Genomic DNA, 16,693 nt, shown 5'->3' with positions numbered 1-16,693 from the left:
ATAGACACTTGAGTAAAAATTTCACTGCATTCTTTTGCAGATTGTTCCAATGTTTTCTGATAATTTTAATAGAGTTTTTCACCGTTTGGTTATATTTTGTAATAAGAGTAAGTGGGTATTGTTCTTGTTCTTGTATTTCTAAAGTTTTTTTTTATTAATAATTTGGAACCAAATTTGAAGGACTAACGAGTTTTGTCCCCTTGTTATTTTAAGCTTGTAATAGATTCAGATTAAGTATGCTAATTAGATATGTGCGCATAAAAAGTGCGCACAAATCTCAGTGTGTAGTTTTAAATTCTCAGTGTGTAATTTTAAATTCTCAGTGTGTAATTTCAAATTCTCAGTGTGTGTTTTCAGTTTATTTATTCTCAGTGTGTCTTTTTGAAATCTCAGTGTGTAATTTTAAATTCTCAGTGTGTAATTTTCAATTCTCAGTGTGCGTTTTTCATTTTTGTAATCTCAGTGCGTCTTTATGAAATCTCAGTGTGTAATTTTTAATTCTCAGTGTGTAATTTTCAATTCTCAGTGTGTAATTCTCAATTCTCAGTGTGCGTTTTGAAGTTTTTAAATTTCGTGTGCTTTGTTGTAATTCTCAGTGTGTAAATTTTTCGAAAAATGGTTTAAACATAGTTTTGACGAGAACGGCTTGCCATACCAAGGCAAGCCGTTCTCGTCAAAACTATGTTTAAACCATTTTTCGAAAAATTTACACACTGAGAATTACAACAAAGCACATTAAACTTTGAAAAAGATTTAAAAACTTCAAAACGCACACTGAGAATTGAGAATTACACACTGCGAATTGAAAATTACACACTGAGAATTAAAAATTACACACTGAGATTTCATAAAGACGCACTGCATGAGATTTCAAAAATGAAAAACGCACACTGAGAATTGAAAATTACACACTGAGAATTGAAAATTACACACTGAGATTTCAAAAAGACACACTGAGAATAAATAAACTGAAAACACACATTGAGAATTTGAAATTACACACTGAGAATTTAAAATTACACACTGAGAATTTAAAATTACACACTGAGATTTGTGCGCACTTTTTATTGGTTCCAAATTATTAATAAAAAAAACTTTAGAAATACAAGAACAAGAAAAATACCCACTTACTCTTATTACAAAATATAACCAAATGGTGAAAAACTTTATTAAAATTATAAGAAAACATTGGAACAATCTGCAAAAGAATGCAGTGAAATTTTTACTCAAGTGTCTATTATAGCATATAAACGTAACAAAAATATAAAAGATTAACTAGCGAAATCAGGGAAACAGTTGGAAGACTTTGAAACGGGACACATGTTTAATTACTGGTAGTAATGATCTGAATTATAGGCAACAAACTTATGAATATGAGCGATGTTAAGTCTTGAAATTTATTACGAATGTTGGTTGAAGGAATCGCATTTCATTATAATGACAAGAGTTCTTGAGATCAACATGATCAAGATATAAATCTGTTGAATTATTCATCTCATGAATATTCATTAGTAATTTGCATATTAATCTCAGTGCGTATTTTTGAAATCTCAGTGTGTAATTAACAATTCTCAGTGTGTGTTTTTCAATTTATTTCATCTCAGTGTGTCTTGAGGGGGGGCAAGGGGGGTCCCAATAACAGCAAAACAGCAAATTGATTTGGCTCATAACAGATAACAAGGAATTAAAATGGACAAAAACAGATAACAGTAAATGAAATATTAAAATAATATGGTCTTTGACAAATCAGTATTGCTTATTACGGATATAATCCTTTGTTATGCATTCCATTTTCTATGACTATGTTTTTAGTACTAATTTATGTATCTAGAATGTGTTTAAATTACAACTCAATATATTATAATATTTTTTATACGCTCGTTAACGGAACGTATTATGGTATACTGTTGTCCGTCTGTTCTCAACATGTCGGACATTAACTCAAAAACTCTTTAACCAATTTGCATTAAACTTTGGGAAATTGTTTATATCTATTGATGTAAGCTCCTTTTTTGCTTTTTTTTTTTTTTATAAATTTTAGATTTTAAGTTTCTGGGTAATAGGTTTTTATTCAATAAAATTGGTGGTTTTTTTTCAGTTTTCTGATAATATTTCAAAAATGCTTTCACAAAGCAAGGAATTTTGGTGAATTGTTTATATCTATTAACATGAGGTCACTTTCAATTTTTATAAATTTTAGATTTTACGTTTCCGAGTTAAAGGGTTTTATTAATTAAAAAGGGGGGATTTTCCAGTTTTCAGACATTAACACAAAAATGTTTTCAGCAGTTCTCATAAAACTTTGCTGAAATGTTTATATCTATTGTTGTAAACTCCCTTTCGATTTTTATTAATTTTAGATTTTATGTTATTGAGTTAAGGGATTTTATTCATAACTCAAAAATGCTTTCAGCAGTTCTCATGAAACGTTGGTGTATTGTTTATATATATTGACTGAAGCTCCCTTTGTTGCTAATAAAAAAAAATAACCTAAAAGAGTTTGAATATTCCGACTTTTTCTAAATGACCATCTAATGAGGTGTGTGAATTTTTCTTAATAAGACTATGAGGCAAAGTGGTATATAGGGTAGAAAAATCAAAAGCACCAATTATAAGCATGCAATTTATCAAGTACTTCGAACGAATTTTGACACTCCAAAAGCAATTTATTCCACTTTTTCAAAGGCCTTATTTGAACAATTTTTTAACAGGTTTTTGATGTACATGTACCAAGAATACATAGTTTAGTAGGGAAACAATGGCTTGAAACGAAATAAATCTTCGTTTGTAATGAGTTATGTGCAGCTTCGGACGCAAGTACATGGTTGGAACTTTCATTGTACAATGCATTTGGTTCTGCTTTGAAAAGAATCACAGAGCTGAGTCTATGTACCATATTATATAAAAGGTTAAGTGGTTGTTAGGACCTAGTCCTTAATTGAGATCCTTGTCAGATATTCCTGGCCATATGTTTTCCTTTTTGTCATATTAAGAATTGTTTTAATTTAATATGTTCGTAGGGGAAACAAGGAACATTATTCTCATACAAAAAATTAAGATAATTCTAAATACACATTCATAAAAAAATGGAATTTATTACAAAGGATAATCATAAGATATACTTGAATTGTCCTGGACCTCACTTCTGTGATGGGTATATGTCAATGGAATCCTTCTCTGAATACGGGACAAACATATTAGTAGTGGTAGACCCCAATGTCCAATGATCTTCAATTTATACAGAATATTGACTATAAAAAAAAATGCTAACATTCCAATTTTCAATAACAGTTAACAGAAAATACATTATCACAATAACAGATAACAAAAAAACTAAAAGCCCAATAACAGCTAACAAAGAATAAGACAATAACAGCTAACAGCAAATATATTTTCAAAATAACAGATAACAAAGAATTAAATTGCCCCATAACAGCATAACAGTTAAACCCCTTGCCCCCCCTCTGTCTTTTTAAAATCTCAGTGTGTATTTTGAATTTTCAGAGTGTGTTTTTTATTTTTTTAAATCTCAGTGTGTAATTTCAATTTCTCAGTGTGTTATTTTAGGTTTTTGGTTCTCAGTGTGTATTTTTTTTTCGAAAAAAGGGTTCAAACATAGTTTTGACGAGAACGGCTTGCCATAAGAGGGGATTCCAGGAGATGGAGCCTCTTTTTTTGAAGATCAATGCTTTTGAATTGGGACATATGATTGTCGTATGAAAACCAGGTTCAATCCACCATTTTCTACATTTGAAATTGCCTGTACTAAGTCAGGAATATGACAGTTTTTTCCCATTCGTTTGATGTGTTTTTATCATTTGATTTTGCCATCTGTTTGAGGACTTTCCGTTTTGAATTTTCCTTGAAGACAGTTGTGTGATTTTCTTTCTTTTTTTTTTGTGTAAATATAGAAAAAAAAACAAGATGTTTTTTTTTCTTAAAGTGGGACCCAAATTAGGGGGTCCATGACCCAAATACCTGTGGTATTATACTATAGACCCGGGAATAATATACGATAAGGACCTATAGTTGTTTTACAATGTCGTAATGCATGGGATCACCGATGTTGACCCTAAATCTATGTTATACCGGAAACGCATTTTTTTACGAAAGTGAAACTGAAAGCAGAAATATTTAGCCGGTATATATTTGAAAAGGTTCCCATGTCAAATAATCATTCAATATGACAACACCAGTTCAAAAGCGACCATGTATCGAGAGCAACCGAATTCAAAGCGTCAGGTAAACGCATTATAAATCACATATGTACCCAGTCAAAATAATGATTTCAACTTGTGCATGTTGTACATTTACAAATCGTATGTGAAACCTTAGAGAATCAAACTGCTACATATGAGTCACAAATCAGTGCTATAACCACTGAGCTCAAGAAGTATTCCTCCAGTCAATTCCCTATTAAACGTCTGTCCTAACGAAGTTTGTTCTTTTCTAACTTAAAGTATGCTACAAAACGCAACAGAAAAAGTCCCTGGTGCAATACATCTGTTCTACAGTTCACTACCCCCTATGGACTGTAGAGGCTGGGTGAATAAAATCCATATGAGGTTCTTGTCACAAGGTCCAAGCTTGTCTGGCAAAACAGCTGTTGGATGTCAGAGTTATCTCGGACTACTAAACAAATGGATGTATTTACAACTAAAACAACTCTTGAGTACAGACTAACCTGTGTAGTTGGAATAGTTTTAAAATCTGACATCCGCTAGATATATAAAAGTTAAATGTATTTGAATGTTTGATTTGGTGTTTCAGACAGATAAAATCCTTTTATGACATTATTATGTAAATTCTAATTTTGATTTGCATTTTTTTTTTCGTTCCTGCATCTCAGATGTAAAAATAAACAAACACCTGAATAGCATTTGATAATGTCCACTCAGTTACAGCATTAACCATTGTGAACTCATCAATATTCATGATAGTTGTGTAGATTTTATGTCTTTTGTCCATCAGGCATGTCAATCAAGACAATCAAAACAATACAATTGTTACATGAATAGGAGCATCTCAAAGATGTATCCCAACTAAGTTTATTTTTACACCTTCTGCAGGAATAAAAAAAATACCCATCACAATCCAACAAACATTGTCTTTTTCACACTTACATGTAGGACTGTCAAATGACTGTTAATATACATGATATAGAATTTTTGTTAGTTCATAAATAAAGGCTGCAAACTTCGCTAAACCTGAGTTAGCCTTAATGGTGCCAAACTATTCATGATTGTTTCAATGGGATTGTTTCTGTGTGCATTTGTTTTGGTTTTAAAAGCTCGCAGTATTTCTAGTTGTTTATATTTATCCATGAAAGAGCAAAAAAGTGGGATTGGAATATCATGTTTGTTAGGTTAAAAGGACATTATAGAAATCAGTTCTCATGTAAAACGTGTTGCTTATCTCATGTACATGTGTATCTTGTGGACTTTTCGATTGTAAATGTTTTTAAATATCAATTCTAGACTGTCTACATTACAAAAATGCAGTGCATAAAATCTAATTATTTTTATACTTTCTAACCCTTTCACAATGTACCGATATATATATTTTATTCAGAAACTCTCAATTATAATTATTCATTATACATTAATTGTATTATGAACCCTTACCTGTAAATGCTTTTTTTTTCTACAGAAACATGGTATTATGTGTACTATCAGCAGAGGTCAGACAGCGTCATGAACCACTGTATTGTGTGGATGTTTTAGATAAATCTGGTTTGTATATAAATATTAAAAAGATTGAAATTCACTGAATCAGTTAATATTATTTTATTTGCAAATCTCATTTATGAATATTTTGATAAAGTCCAGTAAATCTCATTGATATGTCTAAGATGTACCAAAACTACTGTCAAACAGAAAATCTGACAGATATAGCGATCTCTGTAGAAATTTATAAATGCACTGCAGTCAGATGACATTTTTGATTAGAAAAAGTTCAATAATACATTATTTTCAATCATTGCTTCCGTTATGATTTAATATGTGAACTCATTCATGGCTTACATACCTGCCAACTTTTCAAAATGCCCATGGGGGCTTTGCGTGCAAGATGTCTGTCATAGTCCTAAAAAATCTTGAAGGGGGCCTTCAAATACAAAATGTACATTTTAATGTTGTTTTTTGGCTTCTTCATACTTTTATAAGCATAAAGTCATTGAAAAATTAATTGTTTTGTTTAAATGTGGACAAAATTGCTCTTTCAAAATTTCAATTTGGGAGCCTCCATGGGGGAAATCCCCCACAAATAGTGACAGCTGGCAGGTATGGGCTTACTTTCTGTATCTTTGTCTTCAGACTGTTGTCAATGAATTCTTAATAAATACTAGGATTAAAATTGTGTATGCCACACAGGTGTTTTGTCTAAAACACTCATCACTGATCATTCTGATGCTCGATTAAACATGTAGGGAGTAATGCTAGAGACAAAAAATATTTGAAAATAAAAACCAATTACAAATTTGGAAAAGAGACTGTACTGTGGAATCTTTTATTTTACGTATGTATCAATTTTCGTGGATTGAAGAAAAGTTGATTTTTGAGTATATTGGATTCCATGGTTTTGATAAAGTCTGCATAACAGGATATATACATGTAATTACAACTTGTATTTAATTTGTCAAATATTAAAATTTGTGGATCACCTTTACTCACAAATTCCGCGAAACTTTGGTATCCAACAAGTTATAACATGTATAACGAATCCACACTATAAGTTTTTTTTAATCTACTTTTAACAGGTCAATCTGGAACCTTATGGAAGAATGTCTTGAAGGATCAAATCCATGTGACTATAGCAGACAGGGAGATTGATGATTCTTTGAAGTCAAATTTAGACACATACAGTCTGAAAAGTCGGGATTTACCATTAGATATAAATAGAATACCTGGAGATCCTATGGAACCACAACATGTCAATGAAATTTTTACTGCAAAATGTTCAGCTAATGTTGTTCTACATATGGAAGCCTTCGATTTCATGTTAGTTTATAATATTTTGTTTTTAACTGCAAATCATTTAAGTAACTTTAAAAGTTAAAGACAAATTTATATTTACTTTATTGAAAATTTTTACCATAATAAATAATCCCAAAAAGTTTTAAAACATCCACAGAATCTTAAACCAAAAAATAAGACAAAGTATTTTAAAACTTAATTTAGTACTAACAGGGTATTTCTGTGTAACAGGTTTGTTATTTTCTTTTGCATTTTTTTATGCACTCTAAGTTTAGTTTAAACATATTTATTTATAGTGGATTGGGAAACAAGTTTTGCAACTTATATTAATCCCTTTCCACTTTGCGGGTGCGAGTGCTGCCCTGTAGCGGCATTAGTCTACTCTTTTTCGAAATCTACAAGGGTGTCTTTAACGTGCAAGAGATATGTGTCTCTCTTAACACAGCCATTTAATTTGTCCCCTTTTGACGGACTATCATCGTTTCCTCAAGACCATACTCGCAGATGGTGTCAAGGGAGAGCCAAAAATTGAGTTCCTGAAATTTTCATCCCAAACGGGAATAGAACCAGGAACCTTTGTGTTAGTAGTCCGATGCACTAACCACTACACCACAGCTTTTTCGCACTTGAAGGTCATTGTTCCCTTAGTAGTCAAAAGTGGCAAATTGTTAGCTAATTTTTTTATTTTTTTTCGTTTATTGTGAAATGCCCTTTTTATTTCCCATACATCTATACTATTAAACGAGAGGCCTTATTTTTTGTGTCACTTCTCTTCCTTCCACAATAAACTAATCATCATGCCTCTGTGTCCTATAGGTACCATGGATAGTCACATTTGTCATCCATTCTTATGATTATTCAGATTGAGTTATTTTGGGAGAAAAACGAAAAAAAAGGTGTCCCAATATTGTTTCCGTCGTCAGACTGACTTTTAGTGATAGATAAGACTTCCGGTTTAAACTTTCACATGATTTTCATAAGTACTTGGAGAGAAGACAAATATTTTTGCGTTTATCTACATGTACACTATGATTATACTACTCTAATATATAGAAACTCTCTATATAATTATAGCAGTGATCACCCTGGAGAAGAAACTTGGAATATACGTATGTTCATAGTATACAGAAGGTTTCAGACCAAAATTAATTCCCTTTGTTCGTGGTCTTGGAATATAACTCCCAATTATTATATGGGGTCATGCAGCTCATGCTTTCTAAGTATTCTGTCTTTTGTTTTCTTTGAAATGTTTACTATTTAAGGGGTAATATTAGATGCATATATATTGAAATAAGTAAAACATGTGGAAAAAATTTATTGTTGAAAGTGAAAGTAGTGACTTGATCAAAATGAAAGTAGGGTAGAAATTAGCCTTAGTCATTTATACAAGCTTCAAATCCTACCATTGGCATGTTAATAGGGATCTCAAAAGAAAAAGCACTGATTGATTGTCCTAGAAGTATATTTAATTAGAACAATAATGGTCTATAAGCAGTTACCTTTATTTCATGTTTGAAGCGGTGCAAATGTTTTAATTTAATTTGACTTTTACCAAACAATGCATTATAGCAGAGGGGAAGAGTCCAGAAATGCCAAAATAATGGAATTTAACAGAAAGGAAACAAATAATGGAATTTGGAAAAAAGGGAGAGGGCTTTTGATACCTTTTCTGAAATTCTCAAGACATAAAATCTTTTACAAAAATTCATCCTACAACAGTTTTCAAGCTGTAAGTGCCTGCTTTGCAGGCGTGTTCTAGTTAATATTTTTCTGTGCCCATACCCCTACTTTATCCATCCATATATTTGATGTTATATGTTTTTAAACTAATGATGGAATGGTCAGTATTGTATAACAGATAAATCAAATCATTGCATTCACAGGTCAAACACTGTAAACCATGTTTTTGTGGGTAATAATTTTTTTTTGTCAATTTTCTAATTCTCATTAAGTATTTGAATAAATAAAGAATCAAGTTTTACATATTTGCCCTGGCATGTTTCAAAACACAAAAATTGTGAATATAAATCCCCTTGCCAGCTCCTGCCCACTAAAAATGTTTATTAACATTTACTGTTTAAATTTTACTGATCTTGAATGTTATTTTTCAGAAATATGAATCCAAACCAACATTTAGTCAATGTTTTAGATTCAGCTGCAATGAACCTAAAGCATAATGGAATATTGTGTGTCTCATCTACAGACATTTCATCCAAATTTACAAGAACTGCTCACGTCATACATAGACATTATGGAGCAAGTGTTATCAAAACAAGTTATATGAAAGAACTAGCTCTCAGAATTGTTATAGCAAATATAGTCAGGTATGTAAATCAGCATTGGGTAATATAAAAAGTAAAATCCCCAAAATAGCAAATATAGTCAGGTATGTAAATCAGCATTGGGTAATATAAAAACTAAAATCCCCAAAATACTAAACTCATAGGAAATTCAAAAAGCGAACTCCCTAATCAAATGGCAAAATTTAAAGCTCAAACACTTCCAACAAAAGAAAAACATCTGTCATATTCCTGACTTGGTACAGGCATTTTCTTATGATGTAGAAAATGGTGGATTAAATATATCTTTAAAGCTAGCTAAACCTCTCAATTGCATGACAGTTGCATCAAATTCCATTATATTTAATGATGTGTGATCAAAGCAAACAGACATAATTGATAAATATGTCAAAAATAGGGGTACAGCAGTAAACATTGTGTTATAATCTTAATCACTATAAAAACAAACAAATATGTAAAAAAGAGGCACATAAGGGCATAACTATAATTATTGTTCTTAGCCCTGGTCTGACACATCCTTTGGTAGGTGTCTGTATTGCAATAGCTTTTTTCATTAAACAAAAAGAGAAATGATGTACCGTTTTTGATCTAGAAATGGTTTCACTTTAGGAATTCTCATTCAACTTCATTAGTGTGAATGAAAAGTTCCAATAATTCAATTATACAAAGATTTAAATCATTGATCATGTTAATTGATTGATTGTTGGTAATTTAACCAGTTAAAGCCATTTTAAGCACTATTGGCTAAATTGAGGAGGTAAATTTTTAATGGTGGAGGAGGCTTGAGAGGACAAAAAACTTTTGGAATCACTACTGACAATCCTAATCAATTAACATTGAACATGGATGGCTCTCAACTTTCTGATTTTCTTGATGATAATATGATCTTTTGTATTTTCAGGTCATGTGCAAAATGTAACAAAGGAATAGATGTGTTATTATCGGTGTGTGCAAATGACAATTTCCTCATTGTTGTACGTATTTTAAGAGGGGCCAAAGAAGGGGATAGCTGCGTAAATAAAATTGTACCAGTTCTACACTGTCAAATATGCGAAGAGAGAGTTTTTCATCCCAACACATTGTCTCCGCAAGGTAACATTAACAGTTTGGAATATAAAAAAGAAGATGTGGTATGATTACCAATGAGACAACTTCCTACAAGAGACCAAACCTAACAATACAGAAATTTACAACTATATGTCACCATATGGCCTTCATCAATGAGCAAATAGTAACCTATAAACAGCCCAAAAATGACAATTTTAAAACAATTCAAACATGAAAACTAACAGCCTAACTTGTGTACAAAATAATGAAGGAATATTTTTTAACAACTCAACTAACTTAACAACCACTGAATTACAGGCACATTTAGACTGGCACTAAACCCTCCTCCTAATCTGGGACAGTGGAGTAAAGTCGCAACACAATAACAAACTATGCAAAACGATAACCCCTTATTGAACTTTAATTTTATATAACAACCAAATAATGGGGTATGGTAGACAGCAGTTATAAGTATCTACTAGATGAAAATTTATAGTGGAATGTGTGAGATATTTCTATGTAATGTGGATTCATTATTTAGAGTTACACCAAACAACAAACGTTCTATAGACTTTGGCAAACCATGAAATCAGAAATCTTTGAAAATGCAAAATTACCTCAATCCACAAAGATTGATATTCACGAAAATAAATTAAAAAGTAAAATCACAAAAATACTGAACTTAGAGGAAAATCAATTCGGAAAGTTCATAATCACATGGCAAAATCAAATAACAAAACGCATCAGAAACGAATGGACAAGAACTGTCATATTCCTGACTTGGTACAGGCATTTTCAAATGTGGAAAATGCACACTTCTAAATATTCAAACTCCTGTGGAATCAGTATTTTAGTGAAAAGTAATCTTCACAGGATTTATATTTTAACACTAAAAATTTACATTATAGATCTGTTTTCAGTTTTTTTCATCTTTTTCTAACATGGAAGAGCAATATTTAAGAATATTTTTAAGGAAAATTTATTTGGTAGATGTGTAAAGAAAATCAACTTTTAATATTTAAACTTAGAACTGTGTTAAAAATATGAGTTATCTCCCATTAACAAGGTTAAAAATTTATATATCTGTTGCAAAGGTAAAACCCCATAAAAATTTCCAAAATACAAATTTCATTGGTTGGTGAAATAATAATCAGGACAGAAAAGTAGATCAGAGAGTTGTAAATACAGTCTGGGTACACACTTCAAAGAGTTTTAAATGAAGTGTGTACCCAGACTCTGTATTTATTCAGATCAGGGTTATTCAATCTAGTGTAAAGATACATGTAAATCGGTAGCATTTGATCTGTAATTATTTAAAGTCAGCTGGACTTTTCTTTTTGAATCACAAAATGACCATGAAAATTTTTCTTATTAAGTAATTAATAATTTCCTGAGAAACATTAATATTTCTCGTACTCATTTTTTAAGCGAAAAAAATGAACACAAAATATGTTCCTGGCATGACAATTTGTCTGTTTATAAGTTTACATGTTACATTTATAGTTTATCATATTTGAAAGGGATGATAAAACTATATTTTTATCTGATTATAACTCATGATTTTCAAATTTTCATGATACTTTCATCAGTCATGTCATAATAAAACAGATAAACATATATGATGAAACATTAACCAAGATTATAAATTTTTCTTAATCAGTATACTGTACTCTGAAACATGTTATATTTAAATTTCGTACATACCTTTTTAAAATATTTAGGTAATTGAAATGAAGGTAATTCTTCAATCATTGACCTCATGCAAGTTGGCAATTATTACCCATCTCTTTATAAGATTCAAATAGAATATTTGTTAGAAACTTGTTGATTGAGATTCCTGTATGTTTCATGCTTTTTCTAAAAATTTCAGAAGACCCATACAGTTTGCTACCATGTTCCTGCAATAAGAATAATCCTGGGAAGACTGCTGTTATTTTAGGACCTGCCTGGTAGGAAATTAATAACTTTATTTGTTTTCATAGATCTCATTAAAAAAATGTTAGAAGACTAGATAATAATAAGAAACAAGAAAATGTTCATTAGCACTTCCATTGATGTCAATCATGATATTCCTTCCCAGTGAAATTGATGGTATATCTGGTATAAAAAATAACCACAGCACATAAAATTTTTATGATTTTCTAATATACTTATTAAAATAATGTAGTACATTTTTGTATAATAAAGAAAGATAGAAGTTTTACATATTCATGTTATTTTAAAAATCCATTTGTCATATGAAAAATTAACCCAACTTTTGTAGAATTTTTTATTTTTTTGGTTACCAATTTTCATAGATATGAATTAGATTCTGTACACAAGCCTATAAGAAATTTCTATTTCCTTTGAACACATCAATTTAGGGTTGATCTTAACCAACAAGATCAATGAAAATTAGTTATCCAAGAAAAATTACCAACCATGCGAGGGCTGTATAGCCAGTCAAGGTCGTTAAACATTTACATTATCATCCAAGTAAAATAATGATTCCACATTGTGTCACATCAATGAAATCTCATTAAATTTTATATACACAAATTAAACCAGTTTTTATTTTATTTTATAGGTCTGGAAAACTTTTCAATGTTTCGTTTTTAGACTCCATGTTACATGGTTGTAAAGACATGGAATGGAATTTCTCAGATAGTTTCAGTATTGAAACTTTAATCGAAGAAGCAAAGTGTCCAAAATGTTCCCTGCCAGAAGACAACAGTGAGGAACCAGATCAGAAGAAGACAAAGTTATCTCCCCCTGAAGAACCAATGCCACCATTTTACTATAATCTTCATGGCATGAAATTGAAATCAGTTGAACATCCAAAGTATGTCATCAGGCATTGAAATATCTTAATTCCCCTATTGTTACCTAAGAGGGTTTGGATCGGGGTCCTTTATTTCTTTATTCTCTAATTTAAGACCCTTTTTATACCATTTTCCCTATTCTCTATTTGTTTTGCTCAATATTCTCTATTCTTTATTTGTTTTGCCTAATATTTTCTATTCTTCAATTGTCTAGCCCAATAATCTCTAAGCTCTGTATTTTATAACCCAGAATTATTATTATTCTTTATAATTTTTGTCAAACTAAATTTCAGACCACCTAATCACAGAATTGTCAATATTTTGAGTAAGAGCTGGTAGAACTTTCTATCATTTTGATATTATTTGTCCCATTAGTAGTAGACTACACTTAAAAAATCTTTTTGAGATAGAGCAGGTGCGATTTTTTAAATTTGAATTTATTGTCTAAATAATTGCACTACGAAATAACTGTGTTCTATGGCCATATATTCTGTAAACCCTGTCAATGATATTCTATATCCTGTAAACCCCACTCAGACCCTCACCTATAGTTTGTTGTAATGGCGATAGGATATTTGGGATTTTCAATTTTTGTTTCTTATGACTTCCCTTCTATCATCTTTTTCATTGATCAGCATTCTAATTTGTCTGTTAGATAAAGCTTGCAATTGTTAAAAGTTATAATTCTCATTATGGATAAACGTTAAAAACAGGCAAACGTCCTGTCCTGTGCCCAAAAAGTTTATGCTCTTAGTTTTTTGACATGCTAAACATAAAAACTTAGGGAGAAACAATTTTGAAATACTGTAAAAGCACAAATTTTCGTGGGGGATTTAATTTCGTTTATTTCGTGGATAAGAATTATCCACGAAATTAAAACCCTAACGAAAATTTAACTGTAGATTTACATTATTTTATGATCTGACTAAATCTTATTGACATTATATAATTGATGAACATAAATGCAGACAATGAAATAAATAGGTTAATTGATTAGACATCGATATTCAAAGGTTTTCTTTAAGTCAGATGATAATCCTAATCCTTTGTTTGTACAGTAATTAATAAACACCAAGAACTATCAATCAATGTCATTATCAGTCTAATGCGTCTGTAATGCCCTCAAGTTGTAATACATTTATTACACAATCAGTGTGTAAAAGCCAATTAGCGTGTGCAGGTTACAACACTTGATTAGTGCTCACTGTTACTATGAAATGCAATTATTGATTTTTCCCAACGGCAAAAGTTCACATCAGTTTTATGAGTATTGTCAATTATAAAGAGACATTTGTATAATTTTTTTCTAAACTTAAAAACCACGAAAATTAATCCCCACGAACTTACTTTTGGATACAAAACCACGAAATTTTAACCCCACGAAAATTAATGTTTATACAGTATACGTTTTTGGAGAAAGATTTTTTAAAAATAAAAAAAAAAATTTTAGAATATAATTTTAACCATTGCTTTAAAAGATACTTATACAGTTTCCTAGACAAGTGGAATAAGTCAAGAAAAAATGCATTATATACATTTTTTTTATAATTTCAGATTCAGTCGTTTGTTAGAGTACCTGAGACAAGATGGATATAAATGTAGCCGGACACACTTAGATGTCTATGGTGTCAGAACAAACGCAACACTGAAACAGATAACAGACATTATGTACAAATACTGTAAACAAAAGTCCTGATATTTTATTTGATATTTGTTATTTTTTATACACCTGTGAACGATAGAATATTATATGGTAAACCAATGTTAGACTGTCTAGTGTAAAGACTTTTCAATATTTAACAAAGCCATTGTTAGTTGACTAAAAATTTGCCTAAATTATAAGAAAAGGGTCAGAGGGTTTTAGTTCTATTTTGACAATTTTATGCGAATTTTTGATTCTTTGAAAAAAGTCAGCATAGTATTTATTACATGTTGCTTAATCTTATTTATATATTTGTATAATTTTTAGTCATTTTTTTTTAATTTTATTGATTATGAAGAACTTTTGTTGGATGATGTTCATGTACATGTAATAAAATTACCCCAGTATGTTAAAATTTATTGCTGCAGAAAATCATGTGACAAACAGTGATTCATAATAACTCTAGTTTGAAAAGACCAATTTTCTTATTCTGTATGTTTTATCATGAAGGTTAGGTTGTAGGTATAAAGTAGAAAATCAAAGGATATGGGTTAACCATCGATGACCATAAAATCAGTACACACAACAAAAAAGGAAACAAAAAGCAAAGAAACAGCGCTTTTATTGCTGGCCTTCATCTCAAACTCACAGTGAAGTCATCAACACAGAGCATGCTCACAATTTTAAATCTTGGCTCTCCCTTTAAAGAATCCGTATGTAACATGTAATTTGTGATAGTATAGTAGGCAGGCAGGATGACTATAGCTGTAACGTAACGGTACCCAAATTGCACCTATTTAGCAAAAATAGCAGCGGACATCTTACAAGATTTCTTAGAGACTAAACAATTTGTATTTTTGTGATTTGATACTACGCACATCTTTCAACATAGGTAAAAATAATAAGATATGCACAAAGCGTTCACAGTATTTATCAATAGATGAAGTGTTTACTGAAAAATCAAAATGTACTGAAACGTCGCCATGCGACGTCACCAAAACGTCATCTTTTTAAAATGATCAAATACAATATGTTACAAGTATCCATTTAAAAAAAATGAAAAGTAAGCATGGACTAATATCCAATTGTTCAAAATATTTGAAAAAAATAATCAAAAGCTCTGTAATTAGACGTTTGACGATGCCAATTTAAGCATGGATGCAATTTGGGTACTCCTCATTTCAGAATCATTGATGGTTTGGAGGTCAGTTTAGACCGATTTTTCTATGATTCCATATGGATTAAATATCAAATTGGTGTGCCTATAAAATAAAGAAGGATACGGCTACAAAATAAACACAAAATGAACATTTTTGTCTTTATCATAAAAAAACGTAGGTGAAAAAACTGTAAAAATAGGTGCAATTTGGGTACCGTCACGTTAAGGCTTCTCTAACCGTGCAAAGTATCTAATATCAACTTTCTAGAAAGTCATTTGTGTCAACAAGAATTTTACCACATAAAGTTGATGCAACTGATAATGAAATGAAAGATTTATATCTTGTTTTATCAACAGGAAGTTTCAAGCTCTACAAAAATACCATGTTTATGTCATTTGAGAATGGTTCAACAAATTTTCTAATTTGTTTTGATTTTCATGACAAAATTGGGTTGAAGTTTATATAAACATTGTTCACTTTTGCCATTCAGGAGTTTTAGTTCTTGATTGGATTAAAAATGACACCTTATGTTGTTTCCATGCAATATCTTGGAAACTGTTTAACAACTTTTAAGATAAAAATAAATTGTTTCTGATGACAAAGATTGAGGCCATGTTTGATTTTGACTTATTTTAAATTATGCTTGACAGGAGTCATGGTCATTAGTTGCTTTACTTATATACTTATATATACTTAGTAAAACCTTGTATAACCTCAAGTCATTTGACAGCCTCATGTCTTATTTGGAGGTCAAGATTTATAGGATTTC

General features: G+C 30.7%; 1 protein-coding gene across 1 annotated transcript; it reads left to right on the top strand.

Moving 5' to 3' along the window:
- Positions 1-4,084: 4,084 nt before the first annotated feature.
- On the top strand, positions 4,085-15,171 carry LOC139512026 (TRMT1-like protein). The gene is made up of 8 exons (XM_071299334.1): positions 4,085-4,242; positions 5,650-5,732; positions 6,758-6,998; positions 9,086-9,298; positions 10,176-10,366; positions 12,192-12,270; positions 12,888-13,142; positions 14,677-15,171. The coding sequence occupies exons 1-8, from the start codon at positions 4,184-4,186 to the stop codon at positions 14,816-14,818; spliced, it is 1,263 nt and encodes a 420-aa protein (XP_071155435.1). The 5' UTR covers positions 4,085-4,183; the 3' UTR covers positions 14,819-15,171.
- Positions 15,172-16,693: the final 1,522 nt, after the last annotated feature.

This window comes from Mytilus edulis, chromosome 2 (assembly GCF_963676685.1).
Source record: "Mytilus edulis chromosome 2, xbMytEdul2.2, whole genome shotgun sequence".
In the NCBI taxonomy this organism is placed as follows: domain Eukaryota; kingdom Metazoa; phylum Mollusca; class Bivalvia; order Mytilida; family Mytilidae; genus Mytilus; species Mytilus edulis.
The sequence above is the reverse complement of the archived record's forward strand: the minus strand, read 5'-3'. Positions and strand labels throughout refer to the sequence as shown.